The sequence below is a fragment of the Papio anubis genome, chromosome 19 (assembly GCF_008728515.1).
Source record: "Papio anubis isolate 15944 chromosome 19, Panubis1.0, whole genome shotgun sequence".
Classification (NCBI taxonomy): Eukaryota; Metazoa; Chordata; class Mammalia; order Primates; family Cercopithecidae; genus Papio; species Papio anubis.
This window is the reverse complement of record NC_044994.1, coordinates 50,048,892-50,066,050: the sequence shown is the minus strand read 5'-3', so window position 1 is coordinate 50,066,050 and position 17,159 is coordinate 50,048,892. Positions and strand designations below refer to the sequence as shown.

Genomic DNA, 17,159 nt, shown 5'->3' with positions numbered 1-17,159 from the left:
ACAGTTTCCACTTGCTTGCTAAACCTCAGCTCAGATCACCAAGAGTTGCTTCAAGGATTTTGATGGTATTGTAATAGTTGGCAGTTTTTAGCACAAAGCACATAATCTTTGAACAATTAAGTCATTTGGAGTTTGCTTATGGGATCATGTCCTCTGATATATTTTAATTGCTAGTGATCATTTCATGCAAGGCAGCATGAAATTCGTGGCCTGAAAATGGACAGAGCACTAAAAATGATTCAGTTTTACTTCCTTCCTCTCTTTTGCAGTCCCCAACCAGAGACTACTGAGTCCAACCAGCCTTTCTGTGCGCACATGTGCTTCTCTCGCCTAACGGCATTCTGCTTCTCCCTTGGGAATGTGTTCCATTGGCTCATAGTTCTCTGGGTCAAGTTAGGAGGAATGTCATCCTTGTATATATCTATGTTTAAATGAGATAAACTCCCGTCTTTTCCTTCACTTTAACCTAAATGTTTCTTGTGGCAATTTATGTCACATTCATAGTTGCAGCCCCTGCTAATGCTTTGGACAGTAACATTATCATGGTCTTATTATTACCTGACATTCATGTACTGATTCTCACTGTCATCCCTGAGTGTAAGTTATATGTAATCCTATGAAAAGACAAGGAAACAAGACAAAGTAAGTTTAGGAAACTTGTAGTTTTATGACTTTATACATGCTTAAGCAATTATGTGGTGTGGATGTTTTTGAACCATAGGAAAGGAAGATGCGGGAGGATAAAGAAGATAGAGGAGGGTATTAGTGAAAGGACAGGGAAGGGACAGGGAAAGAACACGAGGATATGCATCAGGCATGGGCCATTTAGGTACCAAGAACGATGGCTTTCAATCCCACGTGGCACCTCCAAATTAAGCACTGTTTTATATGTGTAATGAGGAGAATCATTTTAATCATTTGTTATCAATGAATTTTTTTACATATCCAAGAACTCTTTCTTTTTTTATGTATAAATGAGTTGGCCTGGGGTTTCAGGGAACTGGGTAATAGGAGCCGGGTGAGGGGGCTTCTGGGAGGAGTGAGAAGCATGGGTCAGGAGACCCAGGCTCTAATTCCAGCTCGACCACCTGCAAGGTATGACTTTGGGTAGTTCAGTTAACCTTCAGAGTCTCTGTTTCCTTATCTGAAAAATCAGGTTTAAATGATTGAAAAAATATGGCCGGGCGCGGTGGGTCACGCCTGTAATCTCAACACTTTGGGAGGCCAAGGCGGGCGGATCACAAGGTCAGGAGATCGAGACCATCCTACCTAACATGGTGAAACCCCGTCTCTACTAAAAATACAAAAAATTAGCCAGGCATGGTGGTGGGCGCCTGTAGTCCCAGCTACTCAAGAGGCTGAGGCAGGAGAATGGTGTGAACCCAGGAGGCAGAGCTTGCAGTGAGCCAAGATCGAGCCACTGCACTCCAGCTTGGGTGACAGAGGGAGACTCTGTCTCAAAAAAAAAAAAAAAAAAAATTAAAAAAATAATGCCCAGTGTCTACCATAGTATCTGGTATGTAAGAGGAAGTTATATTTTAGAATCAGTGTTGTTTTTTCCTCCTTTCTCTTGAGACTTTCTTAGGCCAGCCAAGAACAGAGAATTAGGAAGAGAAGTTTGAGTTTTAAAAACCACTGTGCAGTAAAGATGTGTGGGTGGGGTGCTGATCCCAGAAAATTGTGATTAAAAGTCCACATACCAGCTGAAGAGTGGATACGATCCAAGGAATATGCTAAACTTGCCTCCACCATCAGTGCCATAGGAAATTACATGAACTGTTCTTTGTTCTGGGCATTGCATTATGTTCGGTGACTCTGAGGAATCTATATAAAGATTAACACTTTCTCCTTTCCACGTGTGCTTCCTAATAGCCCCTCACAAATACTATATTGGATTTCGGTACGTCCATCCTTTAACAGAAGAAGCAATTGAGGAGATGGAGAGAGATGGCCTAGAAAGGGCTATTGCTTTCACACAGTATCCACAGTACAGCTGCTCCACCACAGGTAAGGGCATCTCTCTGCCAGTAGAAAGGTAGATACGGTGCTGGCAAAAATAACCAAGGAGTGTAAGTACTACTGGAGGGAAGGACGAATCATTTGCAATTTGAATGGCAAATTCAACCTGTCTTCTTTAAACACGAGAGTTCAGGTCAGTCCATTTGAAATCTCATGGTCCATCTGTCCCTTGAATTATTGGCCACTTGGCTGGGAATTACAAATGGTGGGTGGTAGGCAGTAGCTGTAAGTGTTCAGTGCTTTAATGCCATTGCGTCATGGATCCGTAGTGAACCTTAAGGCTCTTTTTAGGTTTGTGTGATAAACCTTTTTATGGCTACCCAGATTTTCTTACTGATGTAGCAAAGATTGTAACTGCATTTTGAAAGCAAAGTTGCCCATACAACATGGGAAATACTGGTATTTTATTGCTGTTGTTGTGCTTCAGTTATGAGTTGGTTGCTGGTAAAACTAAAGCCCAGTTTGGGGTTCCCTTTGCAAAATTTTCTGTGTTCTTGATTTTGGAAAATGTTACTACTTGTTGTTTTCTGTATATGTAACTGGAGCTGGGGAATAATCGGTGTTTGGCAATCTCTGTATCATTCATTGTAGGCAAAGCTGCTGCTGTCACCCACAGATACATTTGTTTGCATTCCCTTGCAAGGACTGAGGTCAGCACATTCTTAGTCCCAAATAGCTTTCGGATATTAATGTTTATCATTTCTATAAGCATAAGGAGAATCAAAAGGCTATTGAAAAAAGTCAAAGCTTGTTATGTGCCTTAAATATTTGTTCAGAGAACCCATTAAAATGCCTGAGTTCTCAGATACCCTCAAGGGTTGGAATTATCATTTCTTTTCTTTCTTTTTTTTCTGAGACAGAGTCTCGCTCTGTCATTGCAACCTCCATCTCCAGGGTTCAAGCGATTCTCCTGCCTCAGTCTCCCGAGTAGCTGGGATTACAGGCACGCACCATCACACTCAGCTGATTTGTGTATTTTTGGTAGAGATGGGTTTCACCATGTTGGCCAGGCTCTTCTCAAACTCCTGGCCGCAAGTGATCCACCCGCCTCAGCCTCTAAAGCGCTGGGATTACAGGCGTGAGCCACCGCACTCGGCCTGAATTACTATTTTTCTTTTTGAAATGCACCACTACAACTTCAAAATGTCTGGTCATATGTTACTGGAGAAGGAGTCAGATTTTATGAATTTTTAAGCTCTACTTTTGCCTTGTTTTAAGAAATACACCTCAATATGTAAATGGCTGCTCTCACAATTAGATAAATTAAGAAGTTTGTTATTTACATGACAGGAGATTGACTATGATTTGTATTTCAGGGCTGGCTCTGACAAGTGACAGTGTATGCACACCTTCAGCATATGCTTACTTTTCCTTGAGTGTATCTCATAGAAGGACAGGTACATCCATCTATCCAAGTTGTGGAAGGCTTAGGGAAGTACATGAATTCTTCGAGGCCACTCAGGTGCTGTTTATCTGTTGGATCTTTTAGACATGCACTATTGTGGCAGAGCCAGTGTATGTCTTCATCACAAACGAATTTCTCAGTCACATTTTTCTCCTTCTTAATGACTTCTTTGGATTGTTTGTTGAATGTTTCCACACAACCTGAAAGAGCTAATGCCAGATGCTCCCTTACACATATGTCCAGATGCCCTCTTGCACATATGAAAATGATATCCACCTGTGAAGTGTGGTCTGTAATGTGAATATGGTGGTGACAACTTTTTGATTTCTGGAGAGATTGTTTTTGAACCTTGAATGGAGTCCATTTGAATTCTTCTGTATGCTACTCACCAAAATTGAACCTGTTTATCGTTTTGGAAGTTGAGTCTTAGTCTGAGAGTATATGTGATTTAAAATATGCTCTCTCCTAACATTTTAAATTGGAAACCTAACTAATAGTTCTTATAGTTAGAGAGCCCAGTGGGTTGGTGATGGAAAGCATAGAAATGTTTTGGGACTTGCCCTTTGTTAAGATTGAGGAAGAGGCTGTGTGTTAGACTTGGTTTCATAGGATTCGGGTGTGACCCCAATGCTAACTCCCCTAGACAGGAAAAGGTTGCATTGGGTTGACACCATCTGCCTTCGTTTTGGCTTTGAATTTTCATGATTTCCATCTCTCTCTTATAGAATATAAGTTTATTAGATTACTTGTAGCGATTTGGTGTCCATTTACCTTATTCTAGGGAATGAGAGCTCACAGGAACCTCAATAATTTTCTCTCCTTATCATGAGGCCATTAATAACAATAGTTATGCTGGGTGCGGTGGCTTACTCCTGTAATCCCAGCACTTTGGGAGACCCAGGCGGGCCAATTACCTGAGGTTGGGAGTTCGAGACCAGCCTGACCAACATGGAGAAACCCTGTCTCTACTAAAAATACAAAATTAGCTGGGCATGGTGGAACATACCTGTAATCCCAGCTACTCAGGAGGCTGAGGCAGGAGAATCACTTGAACCTGAGAGGTAGAGGTTGCAGTGAGTCGAGATCGTGCCATTGCACTCCAGCCTGGGCAACAAGAGCAAAACTCCGCCTCACAAACAAACAAACAATAGTTACAAAGCTTTTATCGTAACATGGAAAATATTTATCTCTTAATATTAAGTAAAGATGCTCAAAATACTCAGCATGCAGAATTGCATATGTATTAAAAATTACAACTTTGTAAAACAAAACATCTATAAAGAAAAAAACCATATTAGAGTAAAACAATGACTGTAATTAGCATGCTGGGATAATGGTCAGTTTCTTTTTTCCTTTCTTCCCCATCCCATACGTTTCCTATAATGGGATTGATAACCTTTGTAACTGAAAAAAAAAATAACATACTTTTTTTTTTGTGTGTGTGACGGAGTTTCGCTCTTGTTGCCCAGGCTGGAGTGCAATGGCGTGATCTTGGCTCACCGCAACCTCCGCCTCCTGGGTTCAAGCGATTCTCCTACCTCAGCCTCCCGAGTAGCTGGGATTACAAGTGTACTATCAGACTTGGCTAATTTTGTATTTTTTAGTAGAGACAGGCTCTCTCCATGTTAGTCAGGCAGGTGTCAAACTCCCGACCTCAGGTGATCCACCAGCCTCGGCCTCCCAAAGTACTGGGATTACAGGCGTGAGCCACTGCGCCTGGCCAACATACTTTCAATTGTAAGACTTGGTCCCTGCAAATATGACTGCTTATATTTCATAACACTACAGTCATCTTGTTTTTCACTAGAACTGACATCAATAATCTTTGAAAGTCCATTGAAATTGATTGCTTTTTAGTGATCTTCATTTGCAGGGTAGTTAAATCTATATGCATTTTAGAGTATTGAAATGATTGTAATTAGACTGATTCAGTATAGAAGCAGTTACCTGCTTTGAACTTATATATACTACCTTTACGAGTCTGTTTTTTATTTTCACCATAATCAAAATGCATCTACTAAGTGGCCTCTGTATATTTCAGGCAGCAGCTTAAATGCCATTTACAGGTACTATAATCAAGTGGGACGGAAGCCCACGATGAAGTGGAGCACTATTGACAGGTGGCCCACACATCACCTCCTCATCCAGGTAAGCCAGTAATTGTCAGCTGCCTGTCACCCCAGCATCTAGTGTGTATCAGCTTCTTGTCCCTTCTGGGTTTGTGGATGTCCTTCTGAGCCTTACTGTTCCTTTGCTTAAACTGTGTGTTAGAGATTAAATAAAAGTATTATATTCTTGATTTATTATGAAAAGAGAAAATACATTTAAAGATTAAAATGATTAGAGTCTTCTTTCTTCAGATTAATGCTATTAGTCCCAAACCATAACAGAACAATATTTTGAGTTTTGTGTTTCCTATGACCCGAAGAGCATTAAAGATTGTGCATGGTGTTTCAGTTAACTCGCATTTGTAGGCTGAATGACTGACCAACGAATTAAATTTTCTATTTTCTAAATCCTTTAAAATGTCAAAAGATTTTAAAAATGTAAAAGTAATATATCTACATTTTCTGAGACATGAAAATAAATTGAACGTTCCAATAGAGAAGGTTTTACATATTAAATTTCATATTTCTTCTGTACAATTTATATATATATAATATTTTTATTAACAGATGCTTGATTTTAGGAGAATAAATTAAAATTACAGTTCTAAAGTTAATAGCTTTGAACTGATGTTACTATATTCTTTTCTGCCTGTCAAAAATGAGAGGGCAATTGGTAAAATATTGCCCTAAATTAGGCAAATATAATTTTGTTCTGCTAGTAGAAGTTTCTGCTTTTGAGTTATTTTAGGTAGGGGAAATATTAAGTCATTTAGATTTTATCCATTTTATTTTTCACTCCCTGAACCTTTTCTGACTCTTGGCAAAAAACCCTACTAACAGCTTTAGAAGCCTGGTATCACTTAAATCTGTGACCACTAGATGGTGCTAGACATCATTGAAATCAGGCCAGCTCTCCCCAGAGCAGTGTTCCTTAGGCATATAAAGAGTTAACACTTGGGTTGAAATCCAATTTTAAGTAAAAAGTGAAGGAGCTTACCCTTAGGGGTGGGTGTAGTTGTGGTCTCTGTGTGCACCATTGACGGCTGTGTTGCTGGGTCCAGCCAGTACTGCCTGAAGCACCAGCGGCCTGGGTTTTGCTCTGGGAGGCCTGCGATTGGAAAGGAGGGGGGTTTCAGGTCAGCATTGACATGTGGTAGCAGGGAATGGAGGGATCTGCACAGCATCTGCCTGCCCTGATCAAGTGAGTAATTAGATTTGCATTAAAATTCAGCCCTTTGAAAAGGGGGGAAGCAGAACGATGGAAAGGTCTCTTAACTGAGGAAGTCTCTGTTCATAAAATGAAAGGGAATTTTAGAGGCATTTATCCGCCCTCCTAGATGGTGTGATTGAAGGCTCTGAGAGGCTCGGTGCCTCTTTCATTCTGCAGAGAGGTTGCGCCTGGAAAATACCGCAGACGGGTTTTAGGTGATTTAAATAGCACTTCTCCTTGCCCATGGCGCCTCAGTTTTGAAGACGGCTTAGAGGCTGTTGCAGGCCGTATGATTTGTGTTTTTACTTGCAGCTTTGCAAGCCAAGAAAAGAAAAGCACTAAGCTTTGGATATGATATGACATTTTTGGAAACCAGAAAACAAAACCCTAAACTAAAACAAAAAATATGGTTTAAAACTACAAATTCTGTTTCGAATCCACATTTCTACTTGGCATAGGTAGTGATTGCTCCAAATAGCCATTTTATTACTGTTTTCTCTAATATTGGTATTTATCTAGCTGTTGGATTCATTGGGGCAAATTTATGTTCTAGACTCCTGTATAAACCTTGCAGTGGGCCTCCTTATCTAGGCTGAGGCCCAAAAATAATCCTTTCTGAGCATCCTTAGTTTCCAAACACTGCAAAGACCAGAAAATATTGGTTTTGTTTGTATCTAATCCTATCACATTTACTGAGAATTTGCATTATAAATTCTGAAAAGGGAACTGAACTTTAGGTACCATTTTATGCCTTAGGATATTTATTTGCCAAATTTCAAGAGTTCTGGAAAGATTATAATATCTCAATATTTATTAGGGAATAGTTTGCTTATCCCATAGTTTTCGCTGACCACTGATATATCAAAATACCAACAAGTGCAGATTTACATGTTTCTGATCAATTGTCCTTTATAGTTTTTAAAAAGTTACAAAGGACAATTGGGAAATAATTTGAGATATGCAGAAAAGTTACAAGATTAAGAACAGTATAAGGAACTCTCATCTACTCTTTTACCTATGTTACTGTGTTATTAGTATTTCGAGACAGGGTTTCACTCTCTTGCCCAGGCTGGAGTTGAGTGGAAGGATCATAGCTCACTGCAGCCTTAACCTCCGGGGCTCAAGTGATCCTCCTGCCTCAGCCTCCTGAGTAGCTGACCACAGGCATGTGCCATTATGCCCTGCTAATTTTTAAAAATGTTGTGGAGATTAGGTCTTTCCATGTTGCCCAGGCTGGTCTTGAACTTCTGGGCTCCAGCAATCCTCCCGCCTTGGCTTCCTAAAGTGCTGGGATTACTGGCGTGAGCCACTGCGTCTGGCCTATTGATGTGTTATTAACATGTATCTCCTACTTGCTTTATCATTCACATGCCCTGTGTGTGTATGTATGTGTGTGTCTCTGTGTTTGTATATACATGATTTTTTTCTGACCCTTTTGAGAATAAGTTATGCATATATCATCATCCTCTACACCTAAACACTTAAATGTGTGTTTTCTAAAATCAGGAATATTCTCTTACATAACCACAGTACAACATTCAACTTCAGTAAATTTAACATCAATATTTAAACTTTTACTTAATCTACATTCATATTCTGATTTTGTCAGTTGACCCATTTGTGTCTTTTGTAGCATTTTTTATAAGCTAAATGACAGAGAATGATTAAAGTATAAGATGAAAGAAAGCCCCTTCAGTTCTGGTATTTCAGCACCTATCGATGTGAATCAAAGTGCCGGCTAGACGAAGGGAGCTCCCTGGTCTGGTAGACAGAGGTTTGGAGGGAGAGGCAGGAACCATGTTCTTTCCCAAGTTCCACAGATGTGACTGAATGAGCCCCTAAGTTTACCACATCTTTCCTCACTCTGTGAATTTAATGGGTGGGTATCACCTATCATCTGTTGTTGTGAAGGTTTTTATAAAACTTAACTTGATGGGGATACGAGGCTCAGAAGAAAATGTTATAAAAATAGAACAGTATTTTCTTATTTCCCTACTATTCCTGACTAATGTATTTAATGGGGTATGCCTGAAAGCCAAACTAAGGAGGCTTTAGAAAGACCCTGTAAGCTGTTTTCCTGCTAACAGAGCAAATGAGAGGTCTTAAAACAACTTCTCCTTCCCATCTGTGTTTCCTTTCCATCTGGAAGCGTGCCCTGTCCTTCCCGAGGGGAAGCAGATCCACAGCCCGCATTTGCAGTGAGCCATTAGCGAGCTTTAGAAGTTTCCCAGCAAATTCCCTAGGCCCCTGAAACCGTTATGATCCATTTTGATGATAAACCAATGCTGAGAGGCTGGACTGTTTGCAATTTTTTAAAAAAGAGAGTTCTGATTTTTTGAGGGTTGCTCTGAGATTTTTGGTGTAGGCTTCATTTTAAAAATATTTTCTTTTTCCTTCCATTTCTTTCTCCCCTTCCTCTTTATCCTCCTTTCTTATTACTCCCTCAGTGCTTTGCAGATCATATTCTAAAGGAACTGGACCGTTTTCCACTTGAGAAGAGAAGCGAGGTGGTCATTCTGTTTTCTGCTCACTCACTGCCGATGTCTGTAAGTACGAACATTTTCTTGGATGACCTAGTGACAGAGGATTGGGTGATTTCATTTGCTAAATGTGTGAAATGGGTCCAGCTTCCATTATGTCCTAAGCCCAGTGCAAGAATGAATTCTCAAATCTCAGACTTGGTGCTAACTTAACTAGCCTCACTTCTTAAAACCTCATAACAATGAATCCAAATTATAATAATGTAAGTAGATCTTTTCCTCTTTTCTTTTCTTTTTTGAAACAGAGTCTTGCTGTGTTGCCCAGGCTGGAGGGCAGTGGCGCAATCTCGGCTCACTGCAACCTCCGCCTCCTGGGCTCAAGCAATTATCTTGCCTCAGCCTCCCAAGTAGCTAGGATTACAGGCACCCACAACCATGCCTGGCTAATTTTTTATATTTTTAGTAGAGACTGGGTTTCACCATGTTGGCCAGGCTGGTCTCGAACTCCTGACCTTAGGTGATCCACCCAGGCCTTCCAAAGTGCGGGGATTACAGGTGTGAGCCCCACCACACCTGGCGCCTCTTTTCTTTAAAACGATAACTTGAAGATATATTCATATATAAGACTTTCTAATAAGTGGGACAGTTAAGAGAAGGCTGCTTTTGCCTGCCCTGTCGGCAGAGCTCAGCTTGACGTTTCTGTGTGTTGAGTGGGAGGGTCTCCATTCAGACAAAGCGCTCTCAGTCCCATGCTTTTGGATGGACTTGTTAGGGGCTGTTTGAATTCCAGGCAGCCATTGCAGTTTGCTAAGACGCAGGGACCACATTTTTGCAAGTGAATATAGAGGATCAAGTTGGGGTCTGGCTGCTCCTTAGTTCATCATATTACTCTAGGCTATTCATCCAGATGCTACAATCTGTGCCATAGCTGTTGTATTGTTGGAAACAAGAATGAGAAGTGCTTGGAATAAGTAACCAGTTTCATCTGCTCAGAACTGGCATTGTATCCTAAAACCAGTGCTTTCCAAGCCAGAGAGGTGGATAATTACATCTTCATAGGTGTGATTGAGGTTTTAACAACGTCGGGAATGGAGCCAGCCTCAGTGTCTGGGCCACACTTGTAACTGGGTCCCTTACCGCCCCCTGGTGGCCACTAGGGCCAAGCCCTTGCAGATCCTCTACTCATTTTCTCTGCTGTGGGCGGGTGGTAGGAGGCCCTGGAGATAAATTCCTTTCTTCTGGAAGCCGGCCTATTTTAATGGGTTTGCTTTTCCTTTTCTGGTGTCATACAGTCCTTTTCACATGTCCATCCTCCTGCCGCCTCATCCTATGTAAGGTGAGACTTCGCCTGAGATGCCAGAAGGGAAGCTCTTGAACCAGCCCAGAGCAAACACATTTGTTTGTTTGTTTGTTTGTTTGTTTGTCTGAGAGGGGGTCTCGCTCTGTTGCCCAGGCTGGAGTGCAGTGGTGCGATCACAGCTCACTGTAGCCTCCACCTCCTGGGTTCAAGCGATTCTCCTGCCACAGCCTCTTGAGTACCTGGGACCACAGGCACACACCACCGCGGCTGGCTAAATTTTGTATTTTTAGTAGAGACAGGGTTTCACCATGTTGCCCAGGTTGGTCTCAACCTCAAGTGATCCACTCACCTTGGCCTCCCAAAGTGCTGGGATCACAGGCATGAGCCACTGTGCCCAGCTGAAACCCATTTTTGTATGTGGGGACTCCAGGTGCTGCCTTGCCTCCTCTCACCCTCCCTCGCTTCCTTATTCTTTCACCTGGGGGCAGAGCACGGGGCCGCCAGGTTATTTTGTTGGTCGAGCCTCCTTGTGGGACCGGGAAATGCCCTGATGTCATAAAGATAAATCAGGTATGGGGAGGACGGTTGGAGAGGTGAGAAAGAACAATGATCTAGCACACTCTTCTCTTCCCCTACGTTCACTTCTGACAACTTTTTAAACTTTTTATTTTGAAGAAATTTTTAGACTTACAGAAAACTGGTGAGGAGAGTGCAGAGTTACCCTCTACTCAGCCTCTCCCGGTATTAACATCTTACACAGCCATTGTACAGCTACCGGCACTGAGACCGGTGTTAACATCTTACACAGCCATTGTACAGCTACCGGCACTGAGACCGGTGTTAACATCTTACACAGCCATTGTACCGCTACCGGCACTGAGACCGGTGTTAACGCATCCACACAGCCGTTGTACAGCTACCCGGCACTGGGGCGTTAACATCTTACACAGCCATTGTACGCTTCTGGCACACTGGGGGCCGGTGTTAACATCTTACACAGCCATTGTACCGCTACCGGCACTGAGACCGGTGTTAACATCTTACACAGCCATTGTACAGCTACCGGGACATAGACCAGTGTTAACATCTTACACAGCCATTGTACAGCTACCGACACTGAGAAACCAGCACTGGCACAATACTACTAACTGCACTCCAGGCTTCATGTGGATGTCACTTGTGTTTCCAAAAATGTCCTTTTTCACTCCCAGGACCCAGTCCAGGGTCCCACACTGCATGTGGCTGTGGGCTTTCCTCAGCACCCTCCAATCTGTGACAGTCCTGATACTTGGCTTCTCTTTCATCATCTTGATTTTATTTGTTTATTTATTTATTTTTGGTACAGGATCTCACTCTGTCACTCAGGCTGGAGTGCTGTGGTGCAGTCACGACTCACTGCAGCCTCAACCTACCAGACTTGGGTGAGCCTCTCACCTCAGCCTCCTGAGTGGCTCGGACTACAGGCGCACACCACCACACCTGGCTAATATTAGTAGTTTTTGAAGAGACAGGGTTTCGCCATGTTGCCCAGACTGGTCTCGACCTCCTGGGCCCAGGTGATCCACCCACCTCAGCCTCCCGAAGCACTGAGATTATAGGTGTGAGGCACCACGCCCCGCCACACGTTGATATTTTTGAGGAGTCATTTTTAGGATGTCAGTTGTTTTGTGGGACGTCCCTCCATCTGGGTTTGTCTGAAGTTTTCTCATGATTAGATTGCGGTTATGCATCATTGGCAAGAACCCACAGGGGTGTGGGGCCTTGCTCTGTGCATCACACCCGGGGGTCTGTGATGTCAATGTGCTTTTCTACTGGTGATGTGTGATCCCTGGTCCCTTGTTTAAGGGCGTGTCTGCTGTGTTGATCCATCCTAAAATTACTATTTTTCTCTTTGTAATTAAAAATATCTGGGAGGAGATACTTTGAGACAATATAGAGATTCGGTTATTCCTTATACTTTGCCCCTAATCTTAGCATCCATGGGTAGATCATGTTTGTAGCAATTACTGCATTGCTGTCCTATTGGCAACTTTGTGTTTCCTTCATTCCTTCTACATTGATGCCTCCCATGGCTTTTAAACAGACCAGTAGTAATAATCATAAAATAGTTTGTCAGTGTATATATGTAATTGTTTTTTTTTGAAATGGAGTCTTGCTCTGTCGCCCAGGCTGGAGTGCAATGGGGCAATCTTGGCTCACTGCAACCTTTGCCTCCTGGGTTCAAGCAATTCTTCTGCCTCAGCCTCCCGAGTAGCTGGAATTACAGGTGTGTGCCACCCCACCCGGCTAATTTTTGTATTTTTAGTACAGACAGGGTTTCACCATGTTGGTCAGGCTGGTCTCGAACTCCTGACCTCAGGCAATCAGCCCGCCTCGGCCTCCCAAAGTGCTGGGATTACAGGCATGAGCGACTGTGCCCGACCTGTCAGTATACTTCATTTCACCAGTATTCTTTGAGCACCTGCTATATTCCAGTCACTGTTTCCAGCCATATCATAGGGTATGGGAATGAAGAAAACAGAAAAATCTTTGACTGCAGAGAGTAGGGAGAAAAGGTAATAAACATAATACATACGAAAATGGTATGGTAGATGAGTATGTAATAGATGTTATAGAAGAAAATAAAGCCAGGTGAGGGCTAGGGAGTCAGTACACAGTGAATGTTTAAAGCATTAAAATTTGCATTGAAAATTCTCAAAGGTATTAACAAGGGATCGTGTATGAAACATTTGCTGTGCACAGAGTGTTTGCCTGTTGTCCATTGTTGCAGGAAGGGTGGGGAGAGAGGAAGTGGAAGGTGTGGGTCATACTCTTGGAGGTGCCCGTAACCTGCACTGATGTGCTGCTGCTTTCCTCCTCTAATTCCACCAGGGTTTACTGTAAATCCAGCCGTTCTGTACATTGTCCATGCAGCACTCTTTCAGTTCCTGTTGTGAAATCAGCTACTCACATGACCAGCAGGTAGAAGTTCCCATCCCGCCCAGCTTTTCTGTGTCATCTTCGTATTTCAGATGAGGGAGAGAGAACCATCCTCCTTAGTTAGATCTTGTGAGTCTCCCATGAATAACATGGAACATAGAATTCTCCACCCTCTTAGGGACGTTAGAGATGCTTGAGTGCGGTGTTTTTCTTTGGCTGATGACGAAGTGGAACTAAGGAAGTTTGGTGATTGAACTCAGACCATGTCATCATTGGTGCCGGAGACAGAAAGGGAAGACTTTGTTCCAGCGCTCACACCATGTCAGCACATAGTCAGAGGCTCTCGGGGCCTTCCCAGTGTTAATGACTGAACACCCATTGTGTCTCCACTGCAGGTGGTCAACAGAGGCGACCCATATCCTCAGGAGGTAAGCGCCACTGTCCAAAATGTCATGGAAAGGCTGGGGTACTGCAACCCCTACCGACTGGTGTGGCAATCCAAGGTAGGTGGCTTCCACACTGGCGGGCAGCCAGCTCTTTTGGTAAAATTTATTTTATGAGTTGTAAAATGGTTAGACTTGGCTCTTACACATAGACAGGCTCTTCCATAACCTGAAGGCTCACCGTGGGCAGAAAGAATCTGCAAGTGAGTAAGATAGAAGGGGAAATCAAGTGACTTGTGGGGTTCCGTTGGTTTAATATTTTACTTTTAGCTGCAATGACAGAAACTGTTATTTATTTATATTGAGGCAACTACTAGGATTCAAGTTTCCATGTGAAAATATCAAAATCCATTCAAGCAGGTGTAAAGAGTGGCTCTTGCCCCCAGTGGGCAGTGCGTGTGCCCAGGGGGGCAAACGGGTACTACAGACCATCAGGAGGCATGGCCCACTTACACATTCGTCTACCTTTTGCATAGGTTGGTCCAATGCCCTGGTTGGGTCCTCAAACAGACGAATCTATCAAAGGGCTTTGTGAGAGGGGGAGGAAGAATATCCTCTTGGTTCCGATAGCATTTACCAGTGACCATATTGAAACGCTGTATGAGCTGGACATCGAGTACTCTCAAGTTTTAGCCAAGGAGGTAAATGCACCCATCTGCCTTTATCCCATCATGACTTGTTTTAAAAGGAAATTTTCTCTGCAACTAACTAATGTGTCATTCAAAATATTGTTTACTGTATTTGTTTGCATGTACGGTGTCCTCATTCTCCTGAATAATAATTCATCTGAGTAATAATCTCAACACATTGAGTTAATTCCATGCAGTAGAAGGGGAAACCTGTGCTTTCCTTAAACCAGGTGCCCCAGGGATCACTGTGGCTGACATCATTTTGTTTGAGTTACTGGGCTACTCGAAAGTAATAACAACTACACTTCTTTAAGAAAAAAGAAATATACTTCTCACTAATTCCAAAGGAAAACATTTTATTGTTTTATAATTTCTTTTCTTTGCCTAATAGTGACCTTTACTCAGGGCTATTACATGGCTTCTTGTTGGGTGTCAAGGCATATAGGAGTCATTGTCATTTAAGAGAAGAGCGTGAAATGAACGTGGAAGCAATGTGTGGTGTGATTTCCTTGGCCTCTTTTATGCACTCACTTAATTAGCTGTTTGCTGCCGTGTTGTGATCAATCTGATTACTGAAATAACAAATACCATCTTTGGTGTCCTGTAATATGAGATGGATGTGAATTGTCATGCAGGATGGAGAAAAACTATTGTTCATCTATGTCCTGCCTTTTGAGAGCCGGCCTAAAACCTATGTCGAATTTATAGCTTTATTTTTATGGGAAGTGTGGAAGCATTGGGACCCAAGAAACCCTTTTCTCCCTCTCTGCCAGAGTTTCTGGCCCTGGTCCCCCATGTGTGATAGATGGAGGCCCAGCCTGCGGGAGACTTCACCCTCTCTGGGACTGGGCAGCAGGTGGAGGGCAGGGGGGAGAGTGGGTGGGGCAGAACTTGAGCCAACACCCGACCCCCATGGAATTTGAATTTCTATGCTGGACATCAATCAGACGTGGGTGAAGTTAGGGAGCACCTAAGTTTCTTGTCAGTGGTTCTGACACAGGATTTGCAGGCAAGTTGTAATTGGCTAAGAAGTGGTTGCAACATTGTCTATGGATTTTGTTTAAAGATGCCTTCTGTATCTCTCCATGAGCTGGCTAATTGTGAACTTGCTAAAACTTCAGTGAAAATATAGTTTATACCAATATATTTGGAAAACAATTTTTTATTTTAAATTTGTTATGATTTTATAAATTTGCTTAGAGATGAAATCTGGCTCTCTCAACCAGGCTGCAGTGCAGTGGCACAGTCATAGCTCCCTGCAGCCTCAAAATCCCGGGCTTAGGTGATCCTCTCCTCGGCTTCCTGAGTGGCTGGGACTTCAGGTGCACACGGAATTTCAGTGTTGATATATATTTTTCTAGTTAGTGTATTGCTGACGACTCTCCCATCAACATTGTTGGAGAATGCCCTTCACCAACACTGGTTATTCTGTTGTAACTGACTTTTATATGAAGTTTGAGAATATAGCCTCTTCAGTTCAGATCCATGTGTTTGCTGAATCTCAATGTTTTTCCCATGCCAGTCTCCTGATGTTAATGCTAATCTGAAAGATCAAGTAACTGAGGCCAGCTGTGGTGGTTCACACCTGTAATCTGAGCACTTTGGGAGGCTGAAGCAGGTGGGTCACCTGAGGTCAGGAGTTTGAGACAAGCCTGACCAACATGGCGAAGCCCCATCTGTACTAAAATACAAAACTTAGCCAAGCGTGATGGTACGTGCCTGTAATCCCAGCTACTCGGGAGGCTGAGGCAGGAAAATCACTTGAATCTGGAAGGTGGAGGTTGCAATGAGCTGAGATTGCACTACTGCACTCCAGCCTGGGCAACAGACCGAAACTCCCTCTCAATAAATGAATAAATAAATAAATAGATAAATAAAAAATATCAAGTAACTGAAAAGCTATCCGAAGAAAAGGGAGAGAGAAGAATCCTAACTACCTGAGTAAATCATGATTAGATTGTTTTCAGTTATTAGGCAGTGGATATTTTTGGAGCCAGGAGTAGGGATGGTACTGAAACAATCCTCCCATTGTTTTCCTTTAGATTTTTCTCCATAAGAATATATTTCAGGCCAGACTTGGTGGCTCACACGTGTAATCCCAGCCCTTTGGGAGGCTGAGGCGGGTGGATCATTTGAGGTCAGGAGTTCAAGACCAGCCTGGCCAACATGGTGAAACCCTGCCTCTACCAAAAATACAAAAATTAGCCAGGCATGGTAGTGGGTACCTGTAATCTCAGCTACTCAAGAGGCTGAGAAAGGACTCCGTTGAACCCGGGAGTCAGAGGTTGCAGTGAGCCAAGATCGCGCCACTGCACTCCAGCCTGGGTGACAGAGCAAGACTCCATCTCAAAAAATATGTGTGTGTGTGTGTGTGTGTGTATGTGTGTATATATATGTGTGTGTGTGTATATATATGTGTGTGTGTGTGTATATATATATATATATTTAAACCCAACTCTGAATTGGATCCAGTGTAGGTCCAATATACATTTTATAGTCAATAAGTTAATTTACTTCATTTTGGCACTTGGGATCAAAACAAGTATGAAACTATATTTAAAGCAACATTCTACTTAGAGTCTGTAAAATTATGCACTAGTAAAAGAGAATAAAAAAAGAATGGCAAACAGATTTAAATTGCTTGAG

At 42.6% G+C, this 17,159-nt stretch overlaps 1 protein-coding gene across 3 annotated transcripts in view; it reads left to right on the top strand.

Moving 5' to 3' along the window:
• Positions 1-17,159, top strand: part of FECH (ferrochelatase) — a 38,644-nt gene that overhangs the window by 18,137 nt on the left and 3,348 nt on the right. For 2 of the 3 annotated variants that reach the window (XM_003914411.5, XM_009192790.4), the window contains exons 5-9: positions 1,873-2,007; positions 5,466-5,572; positions 9,190-9,288; positions 13,837-13,944; positions 14,361-14,525. In XM_003914411.5, coding sequence (XP_003914460.1) covers positions 1,873-2,007; positions 5,466-5,572; positions 9,190-9,288; positions 13,837-13,944; positions 14,361-14,525 — 614 coding nt within the window. The remainder of the gene's footprint in view (positions 1-1,872; positions 2,008-5,465; positions 5,573-9,189; positions 9,289-13,836; positions 13,945-14,360; positions 14,526-17,159) is intronic. The other variant, XM_009192791.4, reaches the window with a different exon arrangement.